At 37.1% G+C, this 18,619-nt stretch overlaps 1 protein-coding gene across 2 annotated transcripts; it reads right to left on the reverse strand.

Annotated features, from left to right (window-relative positions):
• Positions 1-385: 385 nt before the first annotated feature.
• Positions 386-8,698, reverse strand: EIF2B2 (eukaryotic translation initiation factor 2B subunit beta). 2 transcript variants are annotated; one of them, XM_081323952.1, is made up of 8 exons: positions 8,468-8,698; positions 6,010-6,130; positions 5,399-5,547; positions 3,504-3,667; positions 3,089-3,184; positions 2,506-2,643; positions 1,772-1,838; positions 386-716 (listed from the first exon to the last, which is right to left on the reverse strand). In XM_081323952.1, exons 1-8 carry the CDS (start codon positions 8,631-8,633, stop codon positions 559-561), a joined length of 1,059 nt encoding a protein of 352 aa, XP_081180078.1. In that variant the 5' UTR covers positions 8,634-8,698; the 3' UTR covers positions 386-558. The 2 variants fall into 2 exon arrangements, with proteins under 2 accessions (XP_081180078.1, XP_081180079.1); XM_081323953.1 differs by having other exon boundaries at positions 8,455-8,630.
• Positions 8,699-18,619: the final 9,921 nt, after the last annotated feature.

The raw sequence follows: 18,619 nt of genomic DNA on the forward strand, positions 1-18,619 counted from the left end.
CTATTAACTTTAGATGAAACAAAAGTGGGAACAGGCTCCTGTGCTATAGGTTAAGAAGCAATGTAACTACCATTTCATATTTAGTCGGTTTTCGTTTCTATCTCCTTTTTGAAGCTTTTTCTATGTATTATAGAGAACATTTCCCAACTACTTAAGAGCAATGCCTTCTTTCATAAGGTTAAAGATAAGCAATTCTGATATCCAAATGTTTTAAACTAGAGTACAATTCTCACAATTCTTTGTCACTGGCCATAAAAGCAGATGTTTATGGGAACTGAAACCCAAAGTACCTGGAGGACATTAAATTTGCTATTCCTGAATTAGTATGGCACTGGCTTATGAAGACTTTAGAATGTTGTGGGATATTACTAATAAAGTTGTTGGAAGAAACCTAGAACACAAGGAATTCTCATGCCGATAGAGATAGTGCAGTTTAAAAAAATGCTTTTGAAGAAACACTTTCATTTTCTGTAGTTTATTTATTTCCCCAATGAAAATACTGGTATTTGTTATATCACCCATTTATGCTGGAATAAATTAAGCCCATAGCGCAAAGTTTCAAAGTTCACGATCATCAGGATGATAAAGTTCGCTCATAAGACGATAGATATAAGAAGGAGCGTTGCCTCCAATGTTTGAAATGAAGAGTGTGATAAGTTCTGGAGGAACGTAGTCAAAAACTGGACAGTAAACATTGACCTTTGATAGAATCTCTCCTGAAAGAAAAATATGTATGTGATTGAAAAATGACCAATAACACAAAAAGAGAGATTGGGTGACCAGCAGTTATAAAAACCCAGAGTAAAAATCAATTTACTCTTATAGTATTTAGAGCAGGGGTGTCAAACTGCTAGCCCGCGGGTTGGACACACATCATCGGGAAACCATGCCCACCCCATTGCCAGCAATGGTGAAAAAGCTCCGATACGTTGTGCAACATCATATGACATCGCGAGTTTGACATGTCTGATTTAGAGTAAATTATTTGCACTTAGGTCTATTGAAACCACTGAAAAATAGTTTAAAGACCTACTTTCAATGTAAATGCATTCAACTAACTGAGAACTTAGTTACAGGCATAAATCTATGTGTGTTGGTATTCTCCCTTAATGCATTGCTAGGAGAAGGGGAGACTGCTTACCTAAAACTTCTATTTCCCCTTGAAGCTCTGGGACTAGATGGAATATCTACCAGCCCCTCAGACTAGCATAGGTATTTTCCCTCCCACTGATTTACAGCAGGAAACAACAAGTGTTGGAGCATAAACACCAATGAAGACATGGCAACTGGTAGTTCCATCTAGCTAATTTGTTCATGTAGTCCAGCTGCCAGAGTGAGAATTTTCATTAGAAAAGGTTGGATGCTACATATAGCAATAGCACTTATATACTGCTTCACAATGCTTTACAGTCCTCTCTAAGCAGTTTACAGAGTCAGCCTATTGCCCCCAACAATCTGGGTGCTCATTTTACTGACCTCAGAAGGATGGAAGGCTGAGTCAACCTTGAGCCGGTGAGAATCGAACTCCTGAACAGCTGGCAGCTGGCAGAAATAGCCTGCAGTACTGTATTCTAATCACTGCACAAACACGGCTCATATCCTAAATTCCAAGTTGTAAGCAAGTGCCTCCAATCTGAAGGCTGACTACTTTTACGCAACATGATGAGGATCACACTTGGAAAAACTGAACAGTGCCAGGATCCGCATTTTATGCTCTCTTAAGTGATAAAATTAATATTTCTCCCTACGTCTCAAGTAGCAAAGAATTTACCTTCTGTAAAAGGCAGTACTTCCTGTGGAGAGACAAACTTGTGGAATGAATCCTCTTCATTAAGAAACTGAAAGTGAGAACAGCAAAAGACAGAGAAGGATTAGACATAATCTCAACTACTGAATATTCCCTTGCTCTGTAACATACGTTAGAGGACCTCAAACTTCATTACACCACAATCCCCTGAAATGAGAAATAATTCTCTATAATCCTACTGTAAATAAAACTAACAAAATAAATGAATTCAAAAACCTGTTTTGATTACCCACTGTTTTTGATAGATGGTTAGATCCAAAGATTTAACCATTTCTCAGAACTTATCCAGGGTTTTGTTCCTCACTTTAACTGAACAAGTATTTTGTCAATTTCAGTTAAACCTGAAGAAAGTTTTGAAAGTATTCCTACTTTGCCTCCACAGGACTGATCAGCGTTTTAAAAATAGTAGTCCCACCCTGTAAATTACTAGCAACCTGTGGGGATGGGATGGGGGATGGGGAGTTCACAAACACTGTTTGAGTATCCCTGCTGTGTGTCATAAATTATGTTAGAAAAATACATCACAGGGCTCGTCATTTCACTGACTCAGATTCTTCTCCAAAAATTACACCGCTTGCTTGCAGACCACTAGCAGGATCCCATTTTTCAAGTGCATTCTTATTTATCTTTATACTGCCACACTGGCACTTTTGTATTTCTCTGAACCAAAGACACAGTTCAAAAATCACTGCACTTGCCTGTGGTGTGAGTTTGAACATGGGTGCACAGACAATGAGAGGGGTCGAGTGGTGTTTGGCTGCTAATGCCAGAGTATGAGTTCCACTGACAGCTATTAAGGCGCCATTGGCCAAAATGGTTTTTGTTCCAATGATAACCTGCAAAATACAAGGGGAAAATGAAAAACCGCTTGTCATAACAAAATAAAAATTAATCTACATAAGACTAATAAATATTCTTTTTCTACATCATAATCTAAAGGTTGGTTGACAGAAAAAGCATGGTAAATTTTGGTCACATGACTGCAGGATGCTGCAAACAGTCATAAATGTGAGTTGGTTGCCAAGAGTCCAAAATACAATCACGTGACCGTGGGATATGTGTGTGTGGCTATCGAAACTTTGAATGGTTGCTAAACAACTGGCCAGAAGTCAAAGACCACCTGTAAAAAGAAATCTGGATAAAGATACAATTGATATGATACTGAATCGCCAACAGTACAGTGTGCAAGATACACATACGAAAGGCTATGATTCAATGTTTTACCAGCAACAAAAAAACACGTCAACTCTGAAGAGGCAAACTCAACTCCAAGAAGCCCACCTTGTTGACTCGAGACATAACAGCAAAGATGGCGGCATCACTCATCACCGTGGTTTCTATATTCTCTTTAGATAAACTGACAGCCATTTCATGGCCCTGCAAGGGAAAAAAAAGATGTGGAAAGATTAAGATTTGGGGAGATATAACAAGTAAACACTCTGAGCTACGCATTCTGAAGCTTCTTAAATGCATATTATCAAGCTAGGCCGCACGAACAATTCCAGTAAGTTCAGCAGAAGAAAGAAAATGCAGTGAGAGATCTGGCTGGGTAATTTTTAATTGGGTAAGCAACGCTGCATTTCCAATTCACAAAGTCTACACCTTTTATCATGGTATGTTTTTTATTTAAAATGATGTTCCACGTTAAGCATTAACACCAAACGAGCAAAGAAGTGCTTACATAACAAGCCTTTACCTGGCAAAAGGGGGCACATTCAGCCACAATGACATGGAATTTCCTTTTACGTGCTGCCTCTTTCAGGAAAGCCTCCACTGTGCGTGAATAACCAATAGTCATAATCACCTCATTGGAGTGGATGTGTTCCAAAGCCTGGGTGGAAATATTTTCAGTAGTGCTCTCTACAACGAAAAGAAATCGAGCCGTGAGAGAAGAGACAGACACAACACAAATCTGCCTGGAAGACCTCGTTCTGCGTTTCTCATAATTTCCTATACATCAATCTCTAAATCTAACTGAGATGGTTATGAAGACTTACTTAACAGATAAGTCTACATTTGCTAGAATTCTCAATTGATAGAATCAGTAGCAGGGCTTTTTTTCTCATAGAACGCTCAGAACGGAGTTCCGGCACCTTTTTGGGATGGAACCTTGTAGGATAAGCAAGGCGGGTTGTATGACGTGTGAGTTCCGGTACCTTTTTCTTATACAAAAAAAGCACTGATCAGTAAAGGTAAAGGTAAAGGTTCCCCCGCACATGCGTGCTAGTCGTTTCCAACTCTAGGGGCCGGTGCTCATCTCCGTTTCAAAGCTGAAGAGCCAGCGCTTGTCCGAGGACGTCTCCGTGGTCATGTAGCCGGCATGACTAGACGCCAAAGGTGCACGGAACGCTGTTACCTTCCCACCGTAGTGGTCCCTATTTTTCTACTTGCATTTTTACGTGCTTTCGAACTGCTAGGTTGGCAGAAGCTGGGATGAGTAACAGGCGCTCACTCTGTTACGCGGCACTCGGGATTCGACCCGCCAAACTGCCGACCTTCTGATCGACAAGCTCAGCGTCCTAACCCACTGAGCCACCGCGTCACTGATCAGTAGTCATGAGTAACTGAAATACAGTAGTAAAAATTGTTTGGAAAAGCCTAAAGTAGAATGTTTTAAAGATGTTTTTAAAAGACCACCTAAATATTTGTTGACAGAATGCATAGGATAGGAATCGGCATTTTTTTGGCTCTGATGGACACAAGAGAATTTTGAGATTATGATGTAGACTTTTTAAAAGAACAGTTGTTGGGTGTATTGCACATTTTAAAAACCCACTTGACAGAGTGTGGCCAATCCTAAAAGATATTTTGACATGCAGACTATGCATGGCATCTTAATACCCACCCACCTACCTCTGGATTGCTCTATATCAGTATTATTTCAATCTCAGCAACTTTAAGATGTATGAATTTCAACTTCCAGAATTCCCAGCTGGCCAGAATTCCATAATTTATTTTCTAAGACCAGGGCTTTTTTTGTCATAGTACGCCCAGAGCAGAGTTCCGGCACCTTTTTTGGATGCAACCTTGTAGGGTAGGCAAGGCGGGTTGTATGACATGTGTGAGTTCCAGCACTTTTTTTTTTTACAAAAAAAGCACTAAGACTGTCTGAAACTCATAAGCATTCTTGGAAATTATGTAAATTTTGGATGCTAATATTTTGTTTTACAATATGCCAACATCTTATTTAAAATCAGATAAGATTCTGCTGATTTTAACAGATTAATGCATATTACATTACACAACTTAATTTGTCTTTGCAATTAAAATTGGAGAAAAGGCTATTATGTACAACCTGCTTAATGTCTTCAAATTGCATAGACAAAATATTTACTGTAAGGTTTGTTCCATACAAGGCAATTATTTCTTAGCATTGTCCAGTTCACAACTCAGGTTATACTGCCTTTGCATTGTTTAAAATGTAACTAGCACTAAAATCTTTCTACTGTATTCCCATTTAAATGGAAGAGATCTTTCTGCTGATTGGAAAGCAGCTCAATGCTGCAATCAAGGATGTAAATTCAAAAATCTTATTTTACTAGGAATTATCTAATTTCTAATTTCACCTATTCTACCACGAGCTTCTCTTACCAAGTTCAAGCAGCAGCTCTCTAATGGCATCAATAATATTGGCCCTTAGTGGCTGATAGCAGATCTTGAAATCTTCACTGAGACCTCCTGAGGTCAGAAGTTTGTGCAGAGATTCTTGCTGGTCACTCTCTTCACTACGTCCTCGGAGCCTGTGGAACAAATCATTTCAATCCAGGCAAAGTGAGAAAATGTAATCCTGATGGAAGCTTATACTTTTTGCTAGTGTGGTTCCTTCAAAAGATTTAAGAACTTTAAAAATCATGTCTCTCGGAGGAACATTGCTCATTGTTTAACAGTAATAGAATATATAAATATAACTAAATAAATATCAAGCAAACAAAATAGGCTTAAGAAAACAGCTTTAATACAGGAAGAACCATATGGAAAGTAGTTAGTTCTTAAATAACTTGAAGGTTTAACAGTTTACAAGGGTGCACATTGCAAAAGTATACCTACAAAGAAATGTGAACGGTTCCTTTGTACAATCGAAGTTAAAAATATTAGGAAACATAAATGAGGTTAGGCTGATTTTGATTCTTCAAAATTAATATTACACAGAAAATATCTTCTCAGAGAGTACCAAAACAGTGAAAATAGGACAAGCTACTTACCTGCTGTATTCTTCACGAATTATCTTCAACACTCGTCTCACCATGTTACCTACAGTGGTCTCAGATGGTTGGGCTGCACTCATTCTCTTACCTTCCTTACGAATCAAGTTCATTAGTTCTCCTGAAATGAGAGGGAGATACATCTGGTAATTCCTTATATATCTACAGTTCAATTTACTTCTTCCCCTACGTACTTACTTAACTTATATTCTATTCCTCTATCTTCTCAGTTAACTGGAGCCTTTATCATCAACCTTTTAACATGAGGCTTTTATACTATTACTTGACATTATGTGTGTGCAGTTATCTAAATAAGAGTTTCCATGACTTGCTTGTTTAAACCAGACACTATTTTTGCTAATTTTAATCAACCAATTAAGGTCAAGATTATACACTACAGGGCATAATGAGATATCAGGCTGCTTCCATCTTTCTTAACTTTTCTAAAGTCCCTCAAGACTTAGCTATGTCATCAGGCTTGGGGCCCCCAGGGAATGGTGAGTTGTTGAGATGGCTCCACTATTGTTAATATGTGTCATTCTCTCCTTGCCTTTTTAAAAACTATAATATTAATTTATTTAAATTGCTGTCTTTTATATTACTATTTTCTAATCTTTTTATTGTGGCTGTCCAGAATCACATTTTTGTGAGATGGGCAGCTATCTAGATATGATAAACAAAAAAAAACCAAACCAAATGCAATGGGAGATTGAATTACTAACTTTCATATCATATTTCTGTTAAAGCAGTATTCAAGAAATATTTATAATACAATAACTAAAAACCAAAAATAAAACTTTAAAAAGGAGTTTTGTCTTTTCTACAAACTATAGGAGTCAATACAAGTGTAGTACTTAAAATAGAATATTTCTCATATATGAGCAAAAGAGCACACATCTTTCAAAAAACCTTCTGCAGATTTTAATAATCAGAAATTAATAATTATTAATATAGTCATTGATTCAATGGAACAAGTAATTTGTTAAATAACCAGCCCCTAAGCTTGAATTGAGCCAAGGAGATAACTGGCAATCATGAAAGGCTATCAGTATTCAGGTAATATATAGCAGTAACTAAAAAAAATCCATATTCTTTTCAAGTAGCGCTTGTATTGAGATGTTTTATATATGAAGTAACCTACTTACACTTGCTACTAACTCCAATTGTCCTACTGTGTTAAATGTAATCATGAACATACAGTCCTTCCTGCTGCTATTTAGAGGCAAGGGACAGCAAAGAATTCAGGAGTGTTCCAAGCTATGAAGCTATCTTTAAGTGAAAGCAGGCCTACTTCCAGATTAAACTGAATTTCAATATCCAAACCAATTTTCTACTGACCAACAACTTCTTCATTTTGACTGGCAGTATCTATTACAAGATACTCCTCAGTAAGTTTTATTCAACTTTGATAAACTTCCATATCGGTTTTTTAAATATATAATATTAATGACTCCTAACTATGAACAATTTATCGTAAAACTTCATGGATATCAGCACTGTCTGCAGAAGATGTCAAAAGCTAAAAATATTTTTAAAACTACATTTTAAATTTATTCTATGCAGTCATTATGATAGTAAAAGAGTAAGCTTTCTTTGCTACCTTCACTGCCTGGGAATAGTATTTACCTAATATTCAGTGTCCTTTGTTTTGAGATTTTATCATTTCTTCGGTCATCTTTCCCTAAATTCCCTCTTAAACTAAAATGGAAAGGATATTTTGAGAATACTATATTCACACAATATCTTTAAACACAAATTAGCCAGTTCATTATAATTAACCTAGCCCAACCCATATGATTAATTAGTTCAGTGTGTAATAAATATCCAAGCAACTAATTTGGTAAATCATCGTTAAGAACACCATCTCTTCCATGCTTCAATAAAGAGGGAAGGAAACTTTGCAAGCTCGTTCAAGAAAACATGGGTGATACATCAGATGCCCGGGGTGGACTTTTAAGTTGTCCATCCTCATCTCTGCAACATACGTTATTGACACATAGTTTGAAACTCTTTAGAAAGGGATGTATCCATGCCAATGAAGTCACTTATGACTCCTCTACCTTCAGAGCTTCAGTTCCAAATATCAGAGAATATTTTGACAGGTACATTTCGTCATCTACGGATTGGAGAAAGAAAACACTGGAATTTTACAATTGGCCTTTCTATAGAGCAAACTTCCATCGCAACTGAATTTTTCTAGGTGGAAAGAAAAATGATATGCCGTGCAATAGGCTTAAACGATAGTGTATTTCACTGACTGAACCTATTAGAGTGGAGCATCAAAGAAACCGACTGAATTAAGACTTAAGAAGTATTTTCATTTTTTCTGTCTTGGAAAATAATTAGCCGTGCTTTCTGTTTTATGCCGGGCCGGGGATAAAGCCGGATCGAGGGAAAGAAGCTGAATCCAGCAGCCCGCGAGGGCATGTATATGCCTGTGCCTACCCCGCTGCCTCACCAGCATTGTCCCAGCGCCCGTTCGCCACGATCTTCCGCAGCAGCCCCACCGTCCGTCGGGCCACCTCCCCTGAACGCGGCAACTTTCCGCCTCTTTTCAGAAGCATCACGAAGTCTTCGATCTGGCCGGAAAGCTCGGACTCCTTCTTGGTTGTCACGACCGACATTCCCGCGACTGAAGCTGAAAGGACTGTAAAGATCTCAGCAGGGAACGAAAAACAAAAGGCTTTGGTTGCAGACCGGACCTTCACAGAGCATCAGACGCCTTTCCGGGGAGTTGGGCTGCCATTGGACAGAACAGCTGGTTGGTGCCGCCCTTCCATGCTCAATCGTGAATTAAACGTTAGTTGAAAAAAAAATGGGGCGTTCCGATATCGTGAGATCGTCCCCCCGAAGGTTCTGGTTATGAGGTGGCTTCTTGTTAAACCTCTTATAACCACAGAAGGAGACTCTTCTTGCGCCAAAACATTTAAACACGGAAAGAGCTAACCAAGCCATCGGGTCCAAAGGTGTAACACGCCATCACCTTTTCAGATCTTGGGAATCTGAAGAAATGTTAACCTTTGCATCTGTGACAGATGATGAGAAAATCCCAGTTGCGAGTTGTCTCAACGTTCCCCATTACACACACACACACCCCACACGCTCTATTGACTTCCCACTCCTTCCTTGTTCTGATACAATTTGGGTTGGACAACAAGGATGAAACAGTTTTTATCTGGTTTTATCATTTATTCCATTTATACTGCCGCCCATCTCACATGAGATGAGTCGCCCAGATCTCACATTCTAGTTCGCTCACAATTAAAACATAAATGGTACCTCCTCTAAAGTAAATGACGCAACCATACAACCAATACAAAACACTCAGAACAGTATACCCCCCCCCCACGCCCCAGCACAGTCATCCAACAAGGACATAGACATTTTATGGACTCGACATTGCCCTCTTATGGAACATTGGGTGTGAGTAAACAAATAAGGCACACATGGATAATGGTAAAAATTCTGGGCAGGATCTGGCAGCAGAGTGAAAGTGTATTTAAGCAATAAATTTAGACTATTTTTTTCCTTATTTCTTTTGAAAGCTCTCAGCATATTTGGTATAACTTTCTCAAAGAAAGGAATTAAGGACTATAATTACAACAATACAAACCCAAAAAAAGAGTGGAAGATGCAGAAAAGAAAGAGAAAAAAATAAAAAAATAAGAATATAGTAAAAAAAAGAAAATATATAAAATTACATTTCCACCTTCATCAAAAGTGTAAACAATTTTAGTAATTTATTACCTTCTCTTAAAATACAGCAAATAATCTATCTCTTATCTATAAACAAATCTATAAAGCATCTTCATTTCAGTCCAAATGTCAATCAAAGTCCATTAAGGGTTAACAGAGATAACAACATACCTATGTTAACCTTGATCAAATAAACCAACTTTATAGTCCTTCTATTTTTTTTCCTCACTTTCATAGAACTTGGTTTCTTATCTTTTGTCCCTCCTCACAAAATTCTTCAAAACATAACAAGCATCTTTTGTAAATCCCACATAAGGAAAATTATCCAGGGTTATGAATATGTTTGATTTATTGATTAACCCAGACAATCTATAATGGTTTTGATTTATTGAAGGGGATCCTGTATTATTAATTAGATGATTTAATATGGTGGGAAATAGATAACTTTTAGAAAATAGAACAAGACTATACTCAAACAGATAATGTGTATTTTGAATATTAGATTCTGTTATGAATTGAGATAAGGGAAACTTTGGTTACCTAAAGCCTGGAAATTATAAATATCAAATGTTAAATGTGAATATTGATGGGAAACTAAAAATTGGGGAAAAAATCAATAACAGGACATTGATTGTCTATAAAGATTGAATGTAAAAGCAATTAAGATATGTATAAGCTAAAAAATTATTGATAAATGTAATAATGATGTTTTCACTTAGTTGATATAATAAGAACTGTATTGGCTTAAATACGAGATAGTAGATATTAAGGGAAAAAGAGAGGAAATATTTGATGTTGTAACTTGAGATTTGTACTAAAGATTTTTGTATGATATTGAACTATTGATTAACCCAGTCACCATGTTGCTTTTAAATACCTAAATGTAAAATTAGAAAACTAATAAAATATTATTTTAAAAAAGAAAAGAAAAGCTGTGGTAGATCAGACTAAAGATATATCTGATTTATTATGTCAGGAGAGGCATAAGTATATTAGTGATGAAGCTGTTCTCTGTATTTGTACAGAAACTGAGATGTATTTATACTGATAGTAATAAAAAGTCATCATGAGTAATAGTCAATATTCTGATTTACTGCATATTTGAACAATCCATTCTCTAACATGATATAAGCACATTTCATCCTAGACAATTCCATAGTTTAATTATGTGCTGTAAGAACAGATACTTCAGCTTCCCTAAATAATCCTCTAAACTCTGATATTACAAGAGAGAAAATCTTTTCTGTGCATTTTTTTTGTACTACTACATTTTATACATCAGTTATACACTTTTAAGAAAATGTTTTGTTAAACTTCAGAAACATTTAAATGAATATTTATTTAAAAATATTATATTGTTTACATATATAACATTTATAGCACTACTTAGAAACAAAATAGCAATATAATCATATTATTGTCATATAAACATTATATATAGGTAGTCCTCACTTACCCATCACATTTGGGGCTATTACTAAGAAAGGTGATCATAAAGTAAAACATCACATGACCATGACCTATTTACAACGTCAGTTCATCAATTCTGTCCGCAGTCATGAAGCAAAACAATCCAGGTGATTACATGCTATGTCATGTGACTGATTTGTGAATCCCTGCTGGCTTCCCCATTGACTTTCCTTTCTGAAGCCAGCTGTGAAGGTCACAAATTGAGATCACGTGATCACTAGATGCTGTGATGAGTGTAAATGCACACTGGTTGCTAAGCATGCATGACCAGGGGTATCCTGCAATGGCCACAACTTAGAGGATCAGTCATAAGTCTCTTTTTTCAGTACTGTCATAACTTGTGACGGTTGCTGAATGAGTGGTCAGTAAATGAGGACTAGCTTTTGTTTCAAAAATAAAGATAACAAAAGATTTATATAAAATTACAATTTTAAATACAATTATATAAGATCGTGTATACAATGAAGAAATAAGAAGAAAATGGAAAAAAGTAACAGCACTATACTAATCCTCCAAGTGAGGAGAACAAAAAGAAAAAAAACCTAGGAAATGAGAGAGAGGATGAGAAAAGAACTAAAAGCAAACAAAAAAAATCTAAGTTGTATTTAACTTTCTCTCTCTCTCTCTTCCAGAAATCATCATACAAAGTGCTGTTCTTTGTCAAATGTTTTGCAGTTCATCCGCAGTTCAGATATTTCAAAACTGATAAAACCAGCAAATCTCTATTGCCCTGAAATAAAATAAATATATTTGTTTTGTTCAGTAACATAGGTTACTACAAGGATAATTTGGAAAGCGTGAGATGAGTCTTGAATTGTATCTCTTCCCATAGCTTAATATTTGCAATTCTCAGGAACTTTATTTTTTTTACCCATAAGTCTCTTCGGTGTTGCTTGATCTAGACAGCAACAATCCCACGATTTCTCATTTGAATTAGATTTTCAGAGGTCATACTGCTTCCTACACATGTCCATGGAAAGCTTCTTGTACAGCTTCTGGTTATCAGGAATGTGATGCTGATTGGTAGGATTTGCTCTACTTTATTCGTTTTGTTTTGACCTTACAAATACGGTGCCCTTTTGCTCAGTCTCAGATCTGGACTCTACATTCTAAATTTGTCTTTAGAAAAAAGAGAGTATTGTGATGAGGCAATGGGTAGTAGTAAATTGTTCTTAGTATTAATTTCAGATTACTCATCTGAAAATCATGAAAGCAGTGAGAAAGGGTTAGCCATAATTTACTTGTCCCATTCATTCTGATGGATTTTCTCAAAGTATTATTTAAGTCAAGATCCAGTAAATTTGTTGTTTTAAATAAGGATGAAGGCAGTTTGTTCAAGACATTCAATCACTATAGTTATAATTTGGCTCTTCATCATGCTTAAGTAACAACTTGTAAATTTGCTAATTTATTTACTTAACTATATTTCTATCTGCTTATTATTCTCTTCCACACTTTTCAGATGCATTAACAATAAAATGCTGAGAAAATAGTATCTGTGCTAGATAGAAATAACAACAGAAGCAGTGCTATGAGTGCTGAGGAACCCATGTCAATTCAAGGAACTGTGGTAACATGGAAACTAGAGAGACAATCAGAGAAATGTTGGGTTTATTTTGCATACACTACTATTTGAAAAACAGAGGTAAAATAAGTGAAATGAGAAGTCATAAGAAAATTCCTAGATTGGTGAAGCCAAAGTAATTCCTTTCCCTACAGTTGTGAGATGGGGGAAGCTATAACTTGGTGGGAGAAATCAGGTTTTTCTCACCTTTGCAACTCTCTGATGGGCATCCTGATTTACAATAAATCTATTTGGGATTGTACCGGTAGCCACCTTTAAGGAAAAATACTTTTGAATAAGGAGTAATTGAAGGGAGATGATTGAGATGACAGCTCAAACTCCTAAATTTCTTCCTTCATTTCAGGACTTATATCATTGCCTTTCCTAATAGATACTCAGAATGGAATTAGGCAGCCCTTTTAAATACACAAAAGGAGCTATTTTCTAGTCACAGCTAAAAGGCTGCTTCCCACAGTCCAAGCCTGTGTCCCAAGAGTCTTTCTGTAAGTGGTTATAGTGGCAATGTCTGTAAAGGTCAGTTTTATAAGTGGTTTCATTTTTTTCCCAGGCTGAACTGTCTGCTGTACTGGCATGGCTCACCCAAGAAAACAAAAATCAGAGTGGCACTACCAGGTTATCTAATATGTATTTGGCAAGATGAGCTTGCTTTTGTGAACACTTCTGGCCTAACCCTAACCCCATCTCTGACAATTGAAAAGAAGGTGCTTTGCAGGACATCAGACACATTCTGAAGTTCCTTTTCAAGGAATTTGCACAACTTTAGTAATTGTCCTATATTCTTCAGAGAACTTGAAATGGGGTTCAGATGTTGCTTTCCATTGTCTCACAACATCTCCTATTGCAAAGGAAAAACAGAATAGGTTTACAGTGCCTTTTATCCACCTGGCTTAGTATATACATTAGTATACATTGCTGCTTGCTGAGACAAAGTAGCAAATAGCACAATTCCCACTCCAATTGAAGTCCATAGAATCCAAGACTAATCGAATTATTTTGGTACCTGAGACAGAAGAATCTCTCTTCCTCCTTGATAGGTAAAGGTAAAGGTTCCCCCGCACATGCGTGCTAGTCGTTTCCGACTCTAGGGGCCGGTGCTCATCTCCGTTTCATAGCCGAAGAGCCAGCGCTTGTCCGAGGACGTCTCCGTGGTCATGTGGCCGGCATGACTAGACACCAAAGGCGCACGGAACGCTGTTACCTTCCCACTGGAGTGGTCCCTATTTTTCTACTTGCATTTTTACGTGCTTTCGAACTGCTAGGTGGGCAGAAGCTGGGATGAGTAACAGGCGCTCACTCTGCTACGCGGCACTCGGGATTCGACCCGCCAAACTGCCGACCTTCCGATCGACAAGTTCAGCGTCCTAACCCACTGAGCCACCTCGTCCCTTCCTCCTTGATAGTACAGTATAAATTCAATGACTAATGAATTTGGTACTGAAAGGCTGCTGAAGACTTCCATATCCAAATTAAAAGAAGAGGGGGCCCTGGCACATCAAGTTTTAATTACTCATTTGTTAAACATCAGGTAAATATTCTCTCAAAGTTACAATTCCATTTGTCTTCTAGCATATATCTTCCTCACCAAATAGTTCTTTCCAGATAATACATTCAATTCTAATGCAATGTTATTAGCTGTATATCATAAAATTATGATACAGACAACACCATTGACTATTGTGTCTAAGACATCTTAAATGGTGAACGAAATGACAGTTTCAGAAGTGCTGGTGTTTTTCTTCTTGAAACTCTTTTCCAGGGGACATTATTCTTCCACCTGCTATTTTAGCTCTATATTATTTTTCATGTTAGAATTTATCTGAGATGTTCTGCTGCATTCTGTGTAGGATTCTGTTTGGGTTATTTTTCAGTTATGTTTTATATTGTAGTTATTTCTCTCCGGCAAGCCACCTTAAAGCATATGAGTGAAAAAGTGACTGTAAAAATATTATATTTACCCAAAAGGAAGGCAATTCCCCTCTTCCCCTCAAAACCAACATACCATATTTCAGCAAATCTAAGGCAACCTCTCTTTTTAAAGATCAGTTGTTTGGAAATAAAGTTGCTTTCCTTTCAGTAAATACATTTTCAGTTCTGTTGAGATTATCTACAAATCAGATGACTGTAGCTGCAAAGCACTTCACTGTTTTGCTGCTTTAGCATTCTAGCCATAATGTTGATAGGGACCCCTGACAGAGTTCACTGGTCATGAAATGGAGGCCCTGAATTGTTTGTCTCGACTTTTCAAAGGGCTGTTCATTGTCTTTTCAGTGGAAAACTGAATCATCAAGCCAGCTATCTTCTGCCTAGAATATATCCTTCCTATAAAGAAGATTCCAGGAACTATGTGGACACAATTGTTTCTATATAACAGTACATTTTATTTTGCAATATTCTTATTTCTTTTGCGCTGATCATTGACCATCATTGCTGTTATTACTGTAATAGTCTTTTTTATTTCCTGTCAATGTTGTGTATCTGTTTCATCCTTTTTTTACTATATCCAGCTGTTTTTCCTTCTTTTTAACATTTTTGTGTTAATTTTCGACAAGATATTATAGTGAACTGTGTTTGCGGAAAAGCTTGTTAGAGCAGGCAGACTCACTTCACGTCTTGGGCAAGCAATCTAGTGCCCTCCAAATATTTTAGAGCACAGTTTCCATGGTGCCTTCATATTGGTCATGCTGGTTGGAACTAATTGAAGTTAATCCAAAGTATTTGAATGGGGTTTAGTTGTTTACTCCTGTTCTACACTCTCTGGGACAGTGAAGGCTTTTTCTCCTGTTAAGATAGCAGAAGGAAATATCTGTGATGCCCATAGATATCTCTCTTATAAAGCTAGCTATCTGGCTAATTTTTCCAAATAAATTATGCCATGAGCAATATTGTGTAAAATAAGAGGAAAACAGGTATAAGGAAAAAAAAGTATTTGCCCATCTCTTATTAACTGTTTAATTCCTAGTATTCCTCTGAAGAAGAAGTATTCCTTTGAAACGGGGCAGGAGTTGGAGAAGGAGGAGAAGAACACACATCTTCTCACACCAGTTTTTCTCCTTATTTTCTATCTATCTGTTCAAGGTGTTTCTTCTTGTTCCTGCTTTTGAGCAAGCAATATTATACCACTGACAGTAGTACTTCTTCACCCTGGATTTTAAAAATCCTTTTTCATTTTGTAAAAGGCATTATTGCAAAAGTTTAGTATCTCAAAAACCGTGTGGTGAAATAAGCAAGAGAATTGTGTGTCTCTCTGTGTGTGTGAGTGTCCAGTAAAGTTTTAAAATGTTTTACAGCAGATGAAAATGTCCCTGTGATATGTAGACCATACATCATACAACTATAGAACTTAATTGTTAGATATTATTAAATGCAATCAGATTTTCAAAAAGATAACCTTCTATCATCCATACATATTTTAAAATACAGTATTATTGATTAAACTGTTTTAATCATCTGATTTTAGTGTTTTGAATTAATATATACTTTGCATGTATCTTAATATTTATTTATATTTTTTGCTGCATCTTGATTTATACCAGAGCAGGATACAAACATCAGGGACTGCTCCTAATAACGAAGGATGTTGTAACCTCAGCTAATGCATGGGATTAGGAAATCAGGATAACTGATACCTTTTTCTCTAAATCTGGGTAATTGTTAAATCTGGCTATCTTCTAAGGAGTTAGTGTAATTACCTCTGTGGTATGAGCATGTTATGAAGATAATAAATTCGGACTAGGAGAGGTGTAGTGCAGCTCAAAAATGTTCACTATGGGGTATATAATAGAATAATTCAGGAAAGTATTTCATCACACACTAGGAACAGAATCCTGCCAAGCTGGAATTCAAATGCCATCTTCTGCTTCATCAACAAATTCAAGAGATGGTAGGAATTCTTCCTTGGCATGTAACATCATTTTCCATAATTCTTTAATTACTTGTAAATAAGGTTATTGATTCATTTTAGTAGCTTTATCATGAAAAAAAAACTTAAGAAACTATTAACATGCCAGTAGTCCTCAGTTTATGATCACATTTGGAACTGAAATTTCCATTGCTACATTAAGTAAATTGAACCTGACTTTACAATCTTTCTTTATGGTTGTTAAACAAATTACTTAAGTCACTACACAAATCCAGCTTCCCCCATTGACTGCTTGCTGGAGGCCAGCTGGGAAGATTGCAGTTGGCAATCATGTGGCCTTGGGACACTGCAACCACCATAAATACATGTCGGTTGCAAGAATCTTGAACATATGACTGTAGAGAGGCTGCAAAGATTGTAAGCATGAGGACAAATTGTAAGTCCCTTTTTTCAGCCCTTTCATAACTTTGAAGGGTTCTTAAATGAATGATTGTAAGTCAAGGACTACCTATATACTGAACTATAGCCATTTTTTTTATTTTTGTATCAGCAAATACTCTTGCTCCTTATGAAGTGTTACTGCTGCATGATCTGTAACTAAATTAGTACTCTGGAACTGATTTCTGTTAACACAGAATATAAATTTGAGAAAAAGAGTGAAATGAGAACTCTTTTTTTATGTTAAGTATTTTGAATATGCAACCATTCAGTTGTTTTACATTCCGAATCCTTTTCTGAATGTACTATTGTTATAAACTAATACCCATGCATTTTAGGTTAATGAAACCAACCTACTAGATCGTTGCCAGGAGCAAACTACATTTGGTCATAATAACTTTAGAGGTTGCTAAAATGTGGCACTTGAAATCTTGTCTCATACTGTAAGAGATGTAAGGGACCAGACAGTCTAATCCCTCCAAGATAAATAACGCTTTTCACTTTTACTCATTAACATTCATCAAAAATTAAAAATGGTTCCCAATCTTCCATTTGGTTTACTTTTTGGAAGATCCAGAAATACTCGTATTGACATTAAGTTCCTAAGGGAATTTCTAGCAGTTTGCAAAAGCATTGGATTTTGTTCAGTCTCAGCCTTTGTGCACCCTGGGGGCCTCAAAACAAAACATCCAGGCAGACTTGAGACTGGCAGCCTCCTCTCATATAACATCCTTGAAATAGACTCTGCTTGGGTTGCTTGGTTATACTTGCACTCCCCAAATTCTTCCTTCTTTCCCTCTTTGCCATGCTCTCTGCTGCTTTCTCTACTCCGCCCTTGCCTTCAATCCTCAGCCCTTCCCGCTCTGCTTCCAGCTGTACTGGAATGAGCCAGTTGTGCTCAAAGCTTTAGGCATCTCTGAATGCACTGTACCTGGGACTGTCCTCAAAACACACTTCAGAGCTTCAGCTGGTTCAAAATGCGGTCGCACAGACAGCTATGTTTGCCCCACAATTAGCACATGTTATACCTTTGTGAGCTGTCACTTTGCTTGGGGGTTCAGTGCAAAGTGCTGGTAATAGCCTATAAAGATCTACATGGCATGAGACCCGGTTACCTGAGGGATTGCCTCTCCCCAATTACAGCTCATCAGATCTGGCAGCAAAGTCATGTTGTGGCTCCCATCAGCTAGGAAGCGTAATAAGGTGGTCCCAGGAAGGGAGCCTTTTATGCCAGGGGTCCCATCCCCACCCCTATTTTCACTTTGCAGTGAAACAGAGACCTCTATCTCTTGAGTGAATTAATAGGTTTTTGATTGTGCCTTCTAAGCATAATCCCAATAGTTTTCTGCTGCATCAGCTGCAGATGCAAGTTCAGGTATAGGTGCAATATAAACTATATTTTAATGGAGGCACAACTGCAGATGTCGCCGCCTGTCCTGCCCATGGTTACATACCATGCTCTGCTAGCTGGTATCAGTCATTTGTTCTTTGCTTTCCTCTAGGCTGGGAACTTTGCAGCCCATTAAGCAAAATCGCCATGGGAACAAGAATGTCTGGGGCTG

This window comes from Vipera berus, assembly GCF_964194415.1.
Source record: "Vipera berus genome assembly, chromosome: 1".
Classification (NCBI taxonomy): Eukaryota; Metazoa; Chordata; class Lepidosauria; order Squamata; family Viperidae; genus Vipera; species Vipera berus.

What these genes read in the sequence shown, in the direction of transcription:
- EIF2B2 (XM_081323952.1), bottom strand. Translation starts at nt 8,633, where the DNA reads ATGTCGGTCGTGACAACCAAGAAGGAGTCCGAGCTTTCCGGCCAGATC. An exon ending in CGGGCGCTGGGACAATGCTG is followed by an intron (nt 6,131 to 8,467) that starts GTGAGGCAGCGG and finishes CTCTCATTTCAG; the next exon opens with GAGAACTAATGAACTTGATT. An exon ending in AGAGCTGCTGCTTGAACTTG is followed by an intron (nt 3,668 to 5,398) that starts GTAAGAGAAGCT and finishes TTTTCGTTGTAG; the next exon opens with AGAGCACTACTGAAAATATT.